General features: G+C 31.7%; 1 protein-coding gene and 1 long non-coding RNA gene across 3 annotated transcripts in view; one reads left to right on the forward strand and one right to left on the reverse strand.

The window, feature by feature from the left end:
• LOC106053016 (uncharacterized) overlaps positions 1–14694 on the reverse strand; it is a 37440-nt gene that overhangs the window by 7517 nt on the left and 15229 nt on the right. For both annotated transcript variants that reach the window (XM_056040832.1, XM_056040831.1), the window contains exon 6: positions 11244–11528. In XM_056040832.1, the coding sequence (XP_055896807.1) occupies positions 11244–11528 (285 nt within the window). The remainder of the gene's footprint in view (positions 1–11243; positions 11529–14694) is intronic.
• On the forward strand, positions 2383–10441 carry LOC129928128 (uncharacterized). The gene is made up of 2 exons (XR_008779744.1): positions 2383–4611; positions 9954–10441. It is a non-coding gene; the product is annotated as an uncharacterized LOC129928128 (long non-coding RNA).

Raw genomic sequence — 14694 nt, forward strand, 5'->3', positions numbered from 1 at the left:
TGATATAAAAAAAAAAACAACAACTAAAAGTTATTAAAAATTGATTAACCTTTATTTTACGTTTCAAAACATCGCAATAATTTTTAGGTATGAACACAATTGAAAAGTTTATATAATAGATTGTTCCGGATGTTTGTATAAATAGTAAAAGAAAAAGAGAATTTCAGTTAAATGTAATACAGTTAATTAAATTTTTTGGATGGTCTCGTATAAAAATTAGATGTACTACAGCCATGTGGAGAGATTTTCATACCTTACTTTGGTGTTTGGATTCTGTTTTCCTTAAAAATCGGAACATAATATTAACGATAATTAGATTTTATAATGTTTTAGGTAGAAAGTTAAATGTACTGTAAGAGAGTAGTGAGTTAAAATATTTTTCATAAAAATCCGTAAAAACATTATTTCGTAAATGAGAAGATTATTTGTTAATTAATTAGAAGAGGGAGTTCAAACAATTATTTGGCGTTAGTAGATTTTTAAATAAATTCGGAAATTTCTGGCGACGATTTGTAAGAAACAAAATCCGGAACTTTCTTTATCGATTACAAAACTTCTATGTTATGTTTTAGCAAGAAAAAAAAATGTCTAAAAAGTAATTTTCAGTAATCAATTCTAGTAAATTACTTTTTTTTAAAGCCCTTAACAACCTATTGTCGATATTTTTAAAATTTGTTTAAAGATGAAAATACGGAACAATTTGATATTGATAACCAAAGTATAGTGACGCATTGTCAAATAATATAAGTGTAATATTAGTAAATCATGCGATTTCAAACAATCATTAGGCATAATTCATGCTTTATAAAACAATATCCGGAACATTTTTACACTTAATGAAATATAAGTCAGTATAGAGATTTTGATTTAGCATTAATATGCTATTTACATAAAAAACGGAACAACATATTATTGATAATGTGTTTTTGCAACGTTTAAGCATGGAAATTGAATGTAATATAAATTAGAAGAGCAAACAAACATTTGTTGGGGTTGATTAGTTTTGCACACAAAAAAAATCCGGAACAATCAATTTTTAGATACTTAAAACTATTGAGATGTTACGGGAGGAACATTAAAGTGTAAACAGATTTTTAATAGCTTTTAGAGTTCTAGTTTTTTTAATCTAATCGTGACGGACAGACCGACCAACAGACAAAACGCACAAAAATAATCTTCTTTTATTTGGATGGGGGCACTAAACAAAAAATAAATAAAATCTGATTTTTTTAAAAAGTTTAAGGAATTGGTTTAGCACCTGATGATGTAGCGACGTTACGCTACTGCACGAAAATCGCTGCATAAAAAGTCCATTAAAAAAAATGTGCGTGATATTTACATACAAAATGCATTATTAGCCTTTATAAACAAACAGAAATGATTTCTTTTAATTTTAGCAGCTAGTTGACCAGAAAAAAACATCTTTAACTATTATTTATATTTGTTGTAAACATTTCGTGTACCTTTTAAAAATATATTTGACTTAGTGATACTGAAAATACACAAAAATTGTCCATCTTTGTTAGCATATTGTAACATTGCCTCCCTTACATTTACGTAATTGTTTTAGAATTGGTGTATTTTTATGAAAAAATCGCTTGCATAATTAATTTTATAAATTAAACGGTTTGCTTTTAGAAAACCAAAAGTAGCCGTTGCACCTAAACTTTTCAAGCCGCATTTAATGATGAAATAATATTTTTCATATCTCTTCTAGTTTTCGAGATCTGAGTGTGACAGACGGACAGACGGACAGACGGACATTTTGCACAAACCTAATAGCGGCTTTTTCCCCTTACGGGGGCCGCTAAAAAACTGAACCATAATCTTCAAATACAAAAACAAAATTTAATAAAATACTCAGAAAGACACAAAGATAAAGGCACATTCCTCATCCCATATGCTAGGACAAATTTGTATAAATGCTCCTTCTTCCCTAGTGCTATTAGAGCATGGAATGGGTTGCCAGGAAAACCACTGAGTTGGCAGAATTTAACTAATTTGTTAACATGCATGACTAGATGCATGACGCGTGGGACGTAATTATCTTCTATTCTGAAGTAACATCTGCATTATATAAGATAAGATACGATATAAGACTTCATCGAACATTGTTCTTAAGATCATTATCGCTTTCTTGACTTTCCGAATGCAAGGCTTTTCTGACTGAAGACTTAATACATTAATGTTCGGAAAAAATTGCGCATCGTCTTCTGTTAAGTCAGATTCTAAATATCTGTCAGCGGAATATCTTATCTTACCTTATATCTTATATTATATAATATAGACGTACATAAAAAAGAACATGACTACGTTCTTGGGATCTCCATATTAATAAAACTATTATAAAATCAAACAAAGAAATAGGGTTTACTATTGTTAGACACCTTATTTATATAGGTTAGTTATTTTAGTTATTTAGCGACGCACCATAGTAGACGCATATTGAACGGGACTAGTGACGTTTGGGATATGTTGGGTTAGAGACCGGAAAATCAGTTAGCGTTAGAACACTCCAGGGTAACGACGTGTTTAGTGACAGAGACTTCTACTGTGGCCTTTTATCATAATAAATATATATTAACTTGTTCATCATCGTTGACTACATCTCTTCACCTGTTACAATTGATGTGCCAGTTCTTGTTTGTGTTGTTGGTCAACTACACGTAATACACCCGAACAATTACACCCAAACGATTGCAGAGTAATTGGTTGACTTCAAGACAGCCTGAACTAGCAACATCACAGTGGCGACCCCGAACCTCGAAGCCCGACGAACATCGAACCGGACCTCGAAGCAGAACGTTTACTCAGGTGAGGGTCGTGCACTCGAAGTTATAAGATTTCATCGGAGTACGGCTGAACACAGCAGCATCGCAGAGTGACTTTGTTCTGGATCTACATACAGTCGTCGCCTGTTTGATCGCACGTTCAACGAGCCGTTAACTCAGGGTGACCTTCGTCAGGACCGTAATCATCGCAACGCCTGATCTTCATATGCTGAACCGACCTACAACCAGAGAAACCGTTCATTCATAACGGGTGAGAGATCGTTAGTGAACCTGTTGGACATATTTTTTCTTCGTCATAGGAGCCACATTGAGTATCAAGTTTTACCTCGTCAGTTTCGAGAAGGACAGTTTGCCCGCTGTCAGAAGTATTGTGAGTACTACAAGTTTGGTAGCTAACTAAATCGAAATCGCTCTGTCGTCTTACCCTTGGAGAGATTCTTGTGGAGCAGTTTGCTCATTGAACCGGTTGCTTGCCACGTTTATAACGGTCACTGTGTTTAACCTTTGGAAGGTTAGTGAAGTAATCTTTATCAGTACTGAACATTGATCTATCTAGTATTCGTCGGTCTAGACCATACCTAGACTTGTTAGCAGTGAAGTTGTGGAAACAGCTACATCCACTTAATTTCGTTGAAAACCGTTAGTCGTATAACGGAACGTCGTCGGAGGTGACCTTGGTCTCACCTAGTCTACATTGGACAGTTTGGTCTAGTGAAGCAGAGTACAACAGCAAACTTCGTCGTACTACCAGAGTAGCAGCAGAAGCAGTGAACTATTTTAGAGAACCGTTATTCGTCAGCCCAGATCAAGTCATCGTCGAGAAAGTCGTTATTCGTCAGCCCAGATCAAGTCATCGTCAAGAAAGCCGTTATTCGTCAGCCCAGATCAAGTCATCGTCAAGAAATTCATTATTCGTCAGTCGTCCAGATCAAGTTGCCGTCAAGAGACTGTTATTTGTCAGTAGTCATCTACACAAGTCAAGTCATCGCCAGAAGAACCGTTAACCTATTCGTCAGTAACTGTGTACACAAAGTCGTCGGAACTACACATACGGTCATCAACAGTCGTCGAAGAAACTGGAACATTTTGCTGTGGCATATCAGGACATCTGTGGCATTACGTGGGATACTGGTAGCACCGGAGAGCAGAGTCAGAACTGGAAGAGAGGCAGTGGAATTTGTTGTGATCTAACATATTCGGGAGTCCGAACAAAGGGATCTTTCTTATCAAAAGCTAAGTGCCATTTTTCTTATTAGTATATGTTTAGATTGCCCTTAGAAATAGATTTTGTCTAAATTTGGTACGTTAGCCTGAGTAAAATCAGGTGGTGCGCCTTAAAACCCGTCGGGGTAGAAGACGTAATTTAGATGAAAAGCTATATTATACGTTTAGGATTGTAATTTGTTTTGTTTGTGTAAACGTCATATCCGTTGTTGCCTGGTTACTTCGTGACGTTATCATTGTGTGCCATATTGTCACATCCCAACCCATAGTGATAGTCTCATTTAATTATTTCATTTGTTTATATTATTTTAAATTATTTATTTTTATTAATTTAATTAGATCTGTATTTTTTTTTTCACTTAATGATAGAAAGTGCGGGTAGGATTCTTTCATTGTGAATCAGACTAAAATAATTTTAGTTTGAGCGGTTAAAATCAAATATGATTTTGCCATGAGAATAATGCCGAAACTGGCTATGTAGTCAAACACTATCGTCTGGCTAAATTTAGATCTGCAAATTGTTGTACATCTCTTTGGTACAATTTAATCATCTAGACTCTAATTTGAAATATTATTAATTGAAAGATGAATGAAGGTAGTACATTCTAGATATATATATCTTGTTGAAGATATATTTGACATTGTATACACATATTTGTTTCGTATGGTTAAATAGAACCATAATCTAATCTAGATCTAGACTCTAGACAGTCTTTGAATTTACTCTAAACACTTCACTGTGACTTCAGTCATACCAGATTTTAAAATTGATCATAGTTATTCATACTAGATCTAAAAGTCATAGTGCTCTTGATAACTATAGATCTAAATAGTATTATTATACATACTATAATATACTAGATTTAAATTTGTGTGTAATACTGGACCTAATATACAGATTTGAATATAACCATAATAACTCAGACTAGATTTACACATTTACTAAATCTATAGATAGAGACATAACATTTAAAATTTGTATAAAAGTGTGGAAAAACATAAATATAAAATAAGTTTAAAGTATAGCCATAACCAATATAGGCTAAGTAAAAATATATATAAAATATAAAACACAATGGCTACATCATCATATGTGGACCTTAAGGAGGTTAAGGAAACAGCTATGCAGGATGGAAAGGCCATGGAGTTAAAAGGAAAAGACTTAGCTGCTTATGTACAGCAAGTTGTGAGGGAAGAAATGGAACGTCAAGATAAAATAAGAAGGGAAAAAGAAGAGATAGAAAGACAAGAAGAACGTCAAAGACAAGAGAGGGAGAGACAAGATAGGATCAGAAAGGAAGAATATGAGAAGCAAAAAGAGGACCAAGAAAGGCAGAGAGAACATGAAGCTAAAATGGAGAAGATGAGATTGGATGCAGCACAAACCAGAGCTCAAACTGAACAAGGAAATAACACAAATAACTCAAATAATTATACCACACAAAGAAACCCTAATTCGCAGACATGGCTAAAGAGAAAGATACAAAGTTTTGATGAACAGAAGGATGACATTGGTGATTTTCTGAAAAGATATGAGGCAAAAATGTCTACATTTAATATGCCTGAAGAAGAATGGTCTGAAATACTGATAGACTTCGTTCATGGTCAAGCTCTAACAATATGCCAAAATCATGACCATCATATTGATGATAGCTATCAGGTTTTAAAAAGAGAGTTATTAAATGCATATGGTCATAATGCTACAACTTTTAGAAAGAAATACTTTGACAATATACCATCATTAGGAATAGAACCCCAAACTACCATTAATATGGAAAAGGATTTTTTCAATAAGTGGGTAAAATTAGAAAAAGTGAATAACTCTTATGAAGGATTAAAAAATTTTATTCTAGTGGACAACTTTGTAAATAAATGTGATCCTCAGTTACAATCTTTTATTAGAGAAAGAAACCCAAAAACTATAGATGAAATAACAGAAATAATGAGAGTATACAAAAATGCCTATCCAAATAAACCATTTTCTGATAGGGATAAGAGCAAAGTAGATTTAATAGGATACACCAAAGAAAATGTTGATAGAAGTAGAAATAGAAACAGATCAAATAGTGGAAATAGAAAATATAGTGAAATAACCTGTTTTAAATGTCAAGGAAAAGGTCATATAGCAGCTAACTGTAGAAGAGGGAATAGTAGGTCTGGAAGTAGAAATAGATACAATGAACAAAATAACAATAGATATAGGAGTAGAGATAGGAATGACAAGGGAAATTATAGATATAGGAGTTACAGTAGGGAATACAAAAATAAAGGTACAGATAGGGTATATTTCATGGAAGGAAATAGGAACAATTTTGCAGTGTACCCAGGGTTTGTAGATAGAATTCCGGTGGAACTAATCAGGGATTCAGGTTGTAACACTTTGGCAGTAAAAACTAAATTTGTCAAACCTCATTGGTATAAAGGGTTTACTAAGAAAGTAGAATTAGCAGATGGCACTGTAAGGGAATTTAAAGCTATAAGGGTGTACATTGAAACTCCATTTTTCACTGGTTATTGTGATGGCATTGCAATACCAGAAATGAGATATGATATGTTAGTAGGAAACATAAAAGGAGTTAAAGAATGTTCAAGAAAAGAATTAGAAGACTGGCAAAACAAATACAAAAACATAAGACAAAATCATGGAAACATAGAAACACAAAATATAACAAGTATGGTAATAACAAGATCAATGGATAAAAAAGATGAGAAACAGGAAAATACAATAAATGTAATAAGTAATGATAAAGAAAAAGAAACCAGTAATGTAATACAAATAGAAAATACAGATACTAAGGAAAGAGAGATAGAAAATGAAACACAAAATAGTCTTGAAACACAAATATCTCAAAGTGAAAAAGAAACAATACCCAAATTTGCATTAGAACAAATGAATGACAATATTATTGGGAAAATTTATTCAAGAATATCAGATAAAAACAATAATAACCCAATGGAGAAATTTTGTATAGAGAATAAAATATTATTTAGACAAACAAGTAATGATAACAAGAAAATAAAACAACTTGTCTTACCACAGAAATATTGGAAAGATGTTTTAATCATGACACATGATAATAATTTAGCAGCACATAGGGGAGTAAAGAAATGTTATAGGAATTTGTCAAAACAAGTATTTTGGCCCAAAATGAAAGCAACAATCAACAAATACATAAACTCATGTGACATATGTCAAAAGAGATCTAACAAAAGCCTAGTGAATAAGGCACCTATTCAAGAAATGGATGAACCTACAGCACCATTTCAGAAAGTATCTATTGATTTAATAGGTCCTTTAATTCAAACTGAAAATAATAACAAATACATTTTAACAGTAATAGACATGTTTAGTAGATATCCAGAGGCAATCCCATTATCAAATACAAGTGCAGAAAATATCATTAATGCCATAACTCAAAAAGTAATTACAAGACATGGTATACCTAAAATTATATTGAGTGATCAGGGATCTCAGTTTAAGTCAGAACAATTTAAGAAATGGACTAAACAATACAATATACAACACATATACTCTTCGGTTTACCACCCGGAGAGTAACGGTTTATGTGAACGATATGGTGGATCATTAAAAAGATCACTAACAAAAATAATTCAGAATAATCAGAACAAGTGGGATCATTACATTAACTATGTACTATTTGCTCATAGAAACAACATCCATGAAGCAACACAATTTTCACCATATGAAATAATACATGGAAGAAAACCCAGAGAGGAATTAGATGTTTTTAAAGAAAATCTAATAGGCAATGAGAATAAATTAAATAATGACAGTGAAACAACAATCACAACAGAATTGAAAGAAATATGGACTCAAGCATATAACAACAATAAGAAGTACAAACAAAGTGCTCATGAGAATATAAATAAGAAAAGACAATTGAAAACACTAGAAGTAGGAAACAATGTATTAATATTGATAAATGACCTGAAAAATAAAATTGGTAAACAATGGAAAGGTCCATTTAAGGTGATAAAACAAATTAGTGATGTGAATTATCAAATTGAAATAAATGGGAAAATTAAAACATATCACATAAATAATTTGAAACTGTATCATGATAGAGAAGATGAGTTGATACAAAACATTCAGGAGGAAATAGAAAATAAATTTTCAGAAAGAGAAGAATGCTTGATGATAATAACAAATGAAAATCATAATGAAAATGATATTAAGGAAATACCTGTAATAGAAACAAAAGAGAATCAAACTTGGCAAAAGATTAATCTTAATAATTTAACTAAGGAAATGTCAAAAGATATAACTAAAATAATACAGGAATACAAAGAAATTTTTTCCAGTATACCAGGAAAAACTAATATTATTAAACATGACATTAAAGTAACAGATCCAAAACCTATCAAGCTTAAGCCATATAGAATACCGCTACATTTACAAGACAAAGTAAAGAGAGAAATAGACAATTTACTAGAATCAGGTATAATTGAGCCATCAACATCTCCTTATGCTTCACCAATTGTGATAGCCAAAAAGAAGAATGGAGATATAAGGTTATGTATTGATTATAGGAAACTTAACAACATCACAGAATTTGACCCATATCCAATGCCAAATATAGAGGATATTTTACATAAATTAAATGGAGCAAAATTTTTTACTAAATTAGATTTAACTAAAGGTTATTGGCAAATACCTTTAACAGAAAATGCAAAACCTTACACAGCATTTGTAACACCATATGGTATTTTTCAATGGAATTATATGAGTTTTGGATTAGTAAATGCACCTGCCACATTTAATAGAATGATGAACATGATAATTGGAAACAAAGAAAATGTTATTTGCTATTTGGATGACATATGTATTTTTAATAATAGTTGGGAGGAACATTTGGTAGATGTAAAAGAAGTATTCAAAATAATAAAAGAAAGTGGACTTACAATTCAAGCAGAAAAAGTAGAAATAGGATTGGAGGAAATAATTTTCTTAGGACATAAAGTAAATAACAACATGATTAGCCCTATTGAAGATAACATAAAGAAAGTACTTAATATTGAAATACCTACAACAAAAAGACAAATTAAAAGCATATTAGGAATAGTAAAGTATTACAGAAAGTTTATAAAGAACTTAGCAGAAATAGTGAATCCACTAAATGACTTACTTAAAAAAGGAAAACCTCAAAAAGTAGTTTGTAATGAGGAATGTGTGAAAGCTATTGACAGAATTAAAGATGTTTTTAGTCATGAACTAATATTAAGACTACCTGATAAAGACAAAATATTTTATGTCACAACTGATGCATCTGGTAATGCTATTGGTGGTTGTTTAATGCAGAACTATGATAACTTACATCCTATATTATATGTAAGTAGAAAATTGTCAGAGGCAGAGAAAAAATATAGTGTCATTGAAAGAGAAGCCTTAGCTGTAATATGGGTAATTACTAAGCTAGAGAGTTATTTAATAGGAAGGAAATTCATATTATTAACTGATCATAAACCTATTCAATATATACAGCAAAAGAGCATGAAAAACAGTCGTGTTTATAGATGGTTCTTAGCACTACAGGAATATAAATTTGAAGTGAAAGCTATTAGTGGAGCTGTGAATATTGTAGCTGATTTATTGTCTAGAATGACATTGAAGTGAAACAGTTTTGTAAATAAACTATGATTATATTGAGTATGTAATATATATTAATATATTGACACCATTTATATGTTATGAAAAAGGGAGATAAGTAAATTTGATGTTAAGCATTTAAAAGTAAGTATGGATATATTTTTTTTTGTGTGAATCATTTCATATATCATTGACGAAAGTTAGTTCTATGGAAAAGGGTGAGTATAAAAGAAAAATGGACAAAAGCGTATAAAAGGGTGGTAAGAAAAAATGTATTGAATGTGTAAATAAAGTTTGTAATTGTTTTTTGAAATATTGTATTTTATCAGATTACTGCCAGTGAAGAACATTTGAGATGTGTAGGACATGCCCATAAGATGCCACATTTTCCTCCATGATGAACGGTGTACCAATGAAGATGATTTTGGAATGTTATGAACTGTTATGAACATTGAATATGAGGAACTGTCAAGATGAAGATGTCAAGATGAAGATGTCAAGATTTTATGTTTGTGGTCTTCCCCTTAAATTGAAAATGCCCTTGTAAGACTTGACAGTAGTGGAAAAATATTGACATATTTTTTTTTCAAGGGGGGGAGGAATCTGTTAGACACCTTATTTATATAGGTTAGTTATTTTAGTTATTTAGCGACGCACCATAGTAGACGCATATTGAACGGGACTAGTGACGTTTGGGATATGTTGGGTTAGAGACCGGAAAATCAGTTAGCGTTAGAACACTCCAGGGTAACGACGTGTTTAGTGACAGAGACTTCTACTGTGGCCTTTTATCATAATAAATATATATTAACTTGTTCATCATCGTTGACTACATCTCTTCACCTGTTACAATTGATGTGCCAGTTCTTGTTTGTGTTGTTGGTCAACTACACGTAATACACCCGAACAATTACACCCAAACGATTGCAGAGTAATTGGTTGACTTCAAGACAGCCTGAACTAGCAACATCACACTATTTAAAAAATTCTTTAAATCAAGAACATAAAACTAAAATGTTATTAAATATTATAAAGTGTATTAAATCTATATATAATCACTTAACCAGGATTCTTCCTCAGAGAGAAGGAAGGCGAGAAGAAAAAAAAGTTCCAGTGTTTTTAAATCTAACATTTACTAATTTTTAAGAGAATAAAGAAGTTGTCTTTTTTTTTTAAAGTATTTTAAAAGTTGTTCTTGATACGTTTTAACACGGGAGTTTTGAAGCCAATACTATCAAGACAAATGTGACTGAGTAGAAAACAAACCAAGATGTCTGTACGTTATCAAGTGAAATATGTGACCCGCGATATGTGTCAACAAAGACAACCTGGGTGATGCTATCAGAGTACACACTTTAGTAAAATTACACATTTAGTTTCTGGTTCGTATGAAACATGCAGTTCCTATTTGTAAAATCAACACAATTTTAGCTTTCCAATAGGTCTTGAAATATTTACTAATAACTATAAGCTAATAAAAATGTAATTTTAATCAATCAATGAACCAAACTATCTATCTATCTATCTATCTATCTATCTATCTATCTATCTATCTATCTATCTATCTATCTATCTATCTATCTATCTATCTGTCTAAAAAAAACTAATGCATAGCTTACTGCGAGACAAAACAAAGATTGTTTTTTCTTGGTGTATGTCATACGTAGAACAGGAAAAGGAACCATCTACTAAATGATTGTGAATTGTTTTATTGAAAGGTATATTGTCCTGAAGGATTATATCGTCGAAAAGATAGAAATCCATAAGCGTTCCTTGAGGACGTAGATCTAAGACCGGTGGTGGGTATCCATTAGTCTTGCCGAGAAATGACAGCACAGTGTCTTCTACCTCAACCACAGAGTCGTTCTTGCCGTTGATTGAAAAGTAAATTTCTGTCGCTGTGTCTGAAATAAGTGAACATCATTATTAAATTAGAACAGGAGGTCAAATTATAAGTTTCAGTACAGGAGGTCAAATTATAAGTTTCAGTACAGGAGGTCAAATTATAAGTTTCAGTACAGGAGGTCAAATTATAAGTTTCAGTACAGGAGGTCAAATTATAAGTTTCAGTACAGGAGGTCAAATTATAAGTTTCAGTACAGGAGGTCAAATTATAAGTTTCAGTACAGGAGGTCAAATTATAAGTTTCAGTACAGGAGGTCAAATTATAAGTTTCAGTACAGGAGGTCAAATTATAAGTTTCAGTACAGGAGGTCAAATTATAAGTTTCAGTACAGGAGGTCAAATTATAAGTTTCAGTACAGGAGGTCAAATTATATGTTTAGCTCTTTCTCTCCGTAATTACTTTCCACGTTCCGACGGAAGTATTCATTTTACACATATATTCCACTACCCTTTTATGATTGAATTTTAATATGTTTTTTGTTCGTTATCAGAAAATGCTATATTTGGTATTCAATTCAAGAAAAACGCACATCCTTTTTAGATAATTTAAATTGATGTTTATAAAACTAAAATTAAAGTTTATTTTGGATAGTGACATCTACAGTTAAAACTTATTGACTGTGGATGTATTTTCCTTAAAATACAGATTTTGACCAGATCTGGGCAATATTTTATGATCCAAATAAAATGCAAAGTATTTTTTATGATATTTGTTAATATTCTCAAAATCTTTAAATATAACATATAAAAAATATATATTAATTGTCTTTAGGTCACTATCCCATGTCAGGTGCTTCATACTAATTAATATAAAAAATAGATCCATTTTTTAGCCTCCACTCTATAAAAACATCTTTTTTTTCAAAATCAAATGAAAAAATCATTATTTTTTAAAAATGGGAAACTACTCAAGATTTATTTATTAGCAATTAAAAGCATTTTGTATAGAAAGATAACACATTTTTTAAACATAGACGATAATATTGTTGATTAGGCTGCATAATGGAGATAAAATCAACTATGATATCATCGGAAAGGAGAGAAAGAGTTAGTACGGGAGGTCAAGTTGTAAGTTTAATATAAAACATTACATTTTAAGTTTAATATTGCAGGTCAAAATTTAAGTTTAATACAAACGGTATAATTCTAAGTTTAGTACAAATGTCAAGTTCTACATTGAACACTAAAATATAAGTGCACTAAGAGGATGTTGGAGTTTAAAAAAACCCTCAAAATATTTTCAGTTTTAAAAAAACCTTCCAGCGGGTTTTTAGGTTAAAACCCCCCTCTTCAATATTAATCTAATTAAACTACAGTCACCAAACTCGATGAGCTAATGGAAGTTTTGAGTTTAAAACCATTATCAAAGGAATTTCAGTGCTGTAGCAGGTGGTCCCATAAATTTTATTTTTTTTCGTCTTATTGTTAAGCGTGAGAAGGCAAATTCGATTAAAATTGTATATATTAATTTTCACGCTCTCTGCAACATAATTGTGTAACCATTTTTTTTTAAAGTCAAATGTTTTGCAGTGATTACACACAGAAATGGATATCATAGTTAAAACTTTCTTTCAAATCCTTTGAATAGTAATTTTTAAGTTATTGATTGTTTGGACCTACTAGGCCTACTATTTTTATGTGTAATTATATATTTTTTTTGTATAAACATTATTATTGCTGAATTCACTAAAAATGAAACTATTGGCTTTCTTCAGTCATAGAACAACTATGATTCGTCTCAAACACTTTTTCATGTGGCTGTGGAGCTCTATTTTGGAGAGATACTCCTGTCCACAAATATCGCAGGTTAAGGTGGCTTTCGCTTTGGTGGTAGAGGAGCTGGCCATTTTTCAAATTACACACTTTTCTTCCAGTGTTGAGGCCCAAAGCCCATAGTTATCTTGGTCACTCTCTCCATCTATTGCGTTTTAGGGCAGGGGTCGGCAATCTTTTGAGTCGGAAGAGCCAAAAATTACATTTTACAAATTTAAAAGTTTTTAAAGAGGCCACAAAGTTTTTTCTTGCCAACTATAAATAATACTCACAATTAATTTTTTTTTTAAATGAAAAAAACACGAATTCATATATAAGTAAAATTTTTCCCCAACCAATATATATATGTGTCATTATTAGATCATTATTTTTTACTTGTATAACAACTAAAGCAATTAAACATTTACTTACAACATTAGGTTGCACTTCAATACGAAACAATGGAGCAAACAAAGTTCAATAGGACATTGGCTTTGCATGGTTTTAGAAAGTTTGGATACATTTGGCTCATAACTTGTTGTTTTTAGTTTCAAACACGACTCTAAATTTTTATTAGTTAGTTAGTTTCTTACTTTTAATTATATTCAATTAAATTGAATTGAAGATAGGCCAATCACAAAATAATCTGTGTAGCATGGGTGTGTATGTGTGTATGTAAGAGGTCATCAACTGTAAAGGGAGTGTGTGGGATGAACAATGTAAAATATGTAAATGTATATGTATGCTAAAGTAAATCTCTAAAAGTAAACTGCAATCTGGCTTGTTTAGTGGGTAGACGCATGTGGTCAAATAACTAAGATCATCAACTGGTCATTAGGCTTGTAATTTTAAGTCCACGGACCGCTGGTGCTGAAATTAAGGGCTTAATACAGATAGTGGCTATTAATTAATAGTTGGAATCTGAAGCGTTGCAGGTCAATATTTTTGTTTTAGATTAATTCATTTGCGTGAACAATATTTTATCAACAGCGGGAACATCATGTACACCTTTTTATATTTATAGATGGTGCCGAAGCATTTATTACATTGGAAGTCTGTAGCCAAGTTATTATCTACAGTTATATAACTCTAAGAACATTAGGAAAAGCAGGGCCCCAAACATTCATATGCCCAGTGCTAATCCTTATTATAATATATTTAATTAAACCATTTTAAATCTAACAGGGTTCCCGCGGACTCCGTTTTCCAGGAGCTCCTGGAAAATTTCCTGAAATTGCAAAAAATGTATGAAAGTCTCCTCTTTTTAGCTCGTTGTTAGTGACTGCCGTCGTCCTTGCATCGTCAACCTGCAGAAGGTCATCTTAACGTTTCATGTGGCCAGTCGCATGATAGAAATTTTCTTTTTCATTTTTCTTTTTCCTCTTTTGTTGCTTGATGCTCATCCTACTAGTC

Source organism: Biomphalaria glabrata, chromosome 9, assembly GCF_947242115.1.
Source record: "Biomphalaria glabrata chromosome 9, xgBioGlab47.1, whole genome shotgun sequence".
NCBI lineage: Eukaryota > Metazoa > Mollusca > Gastropoda > Planorbidae > Biomphalaria > Biomphalaria glabrata.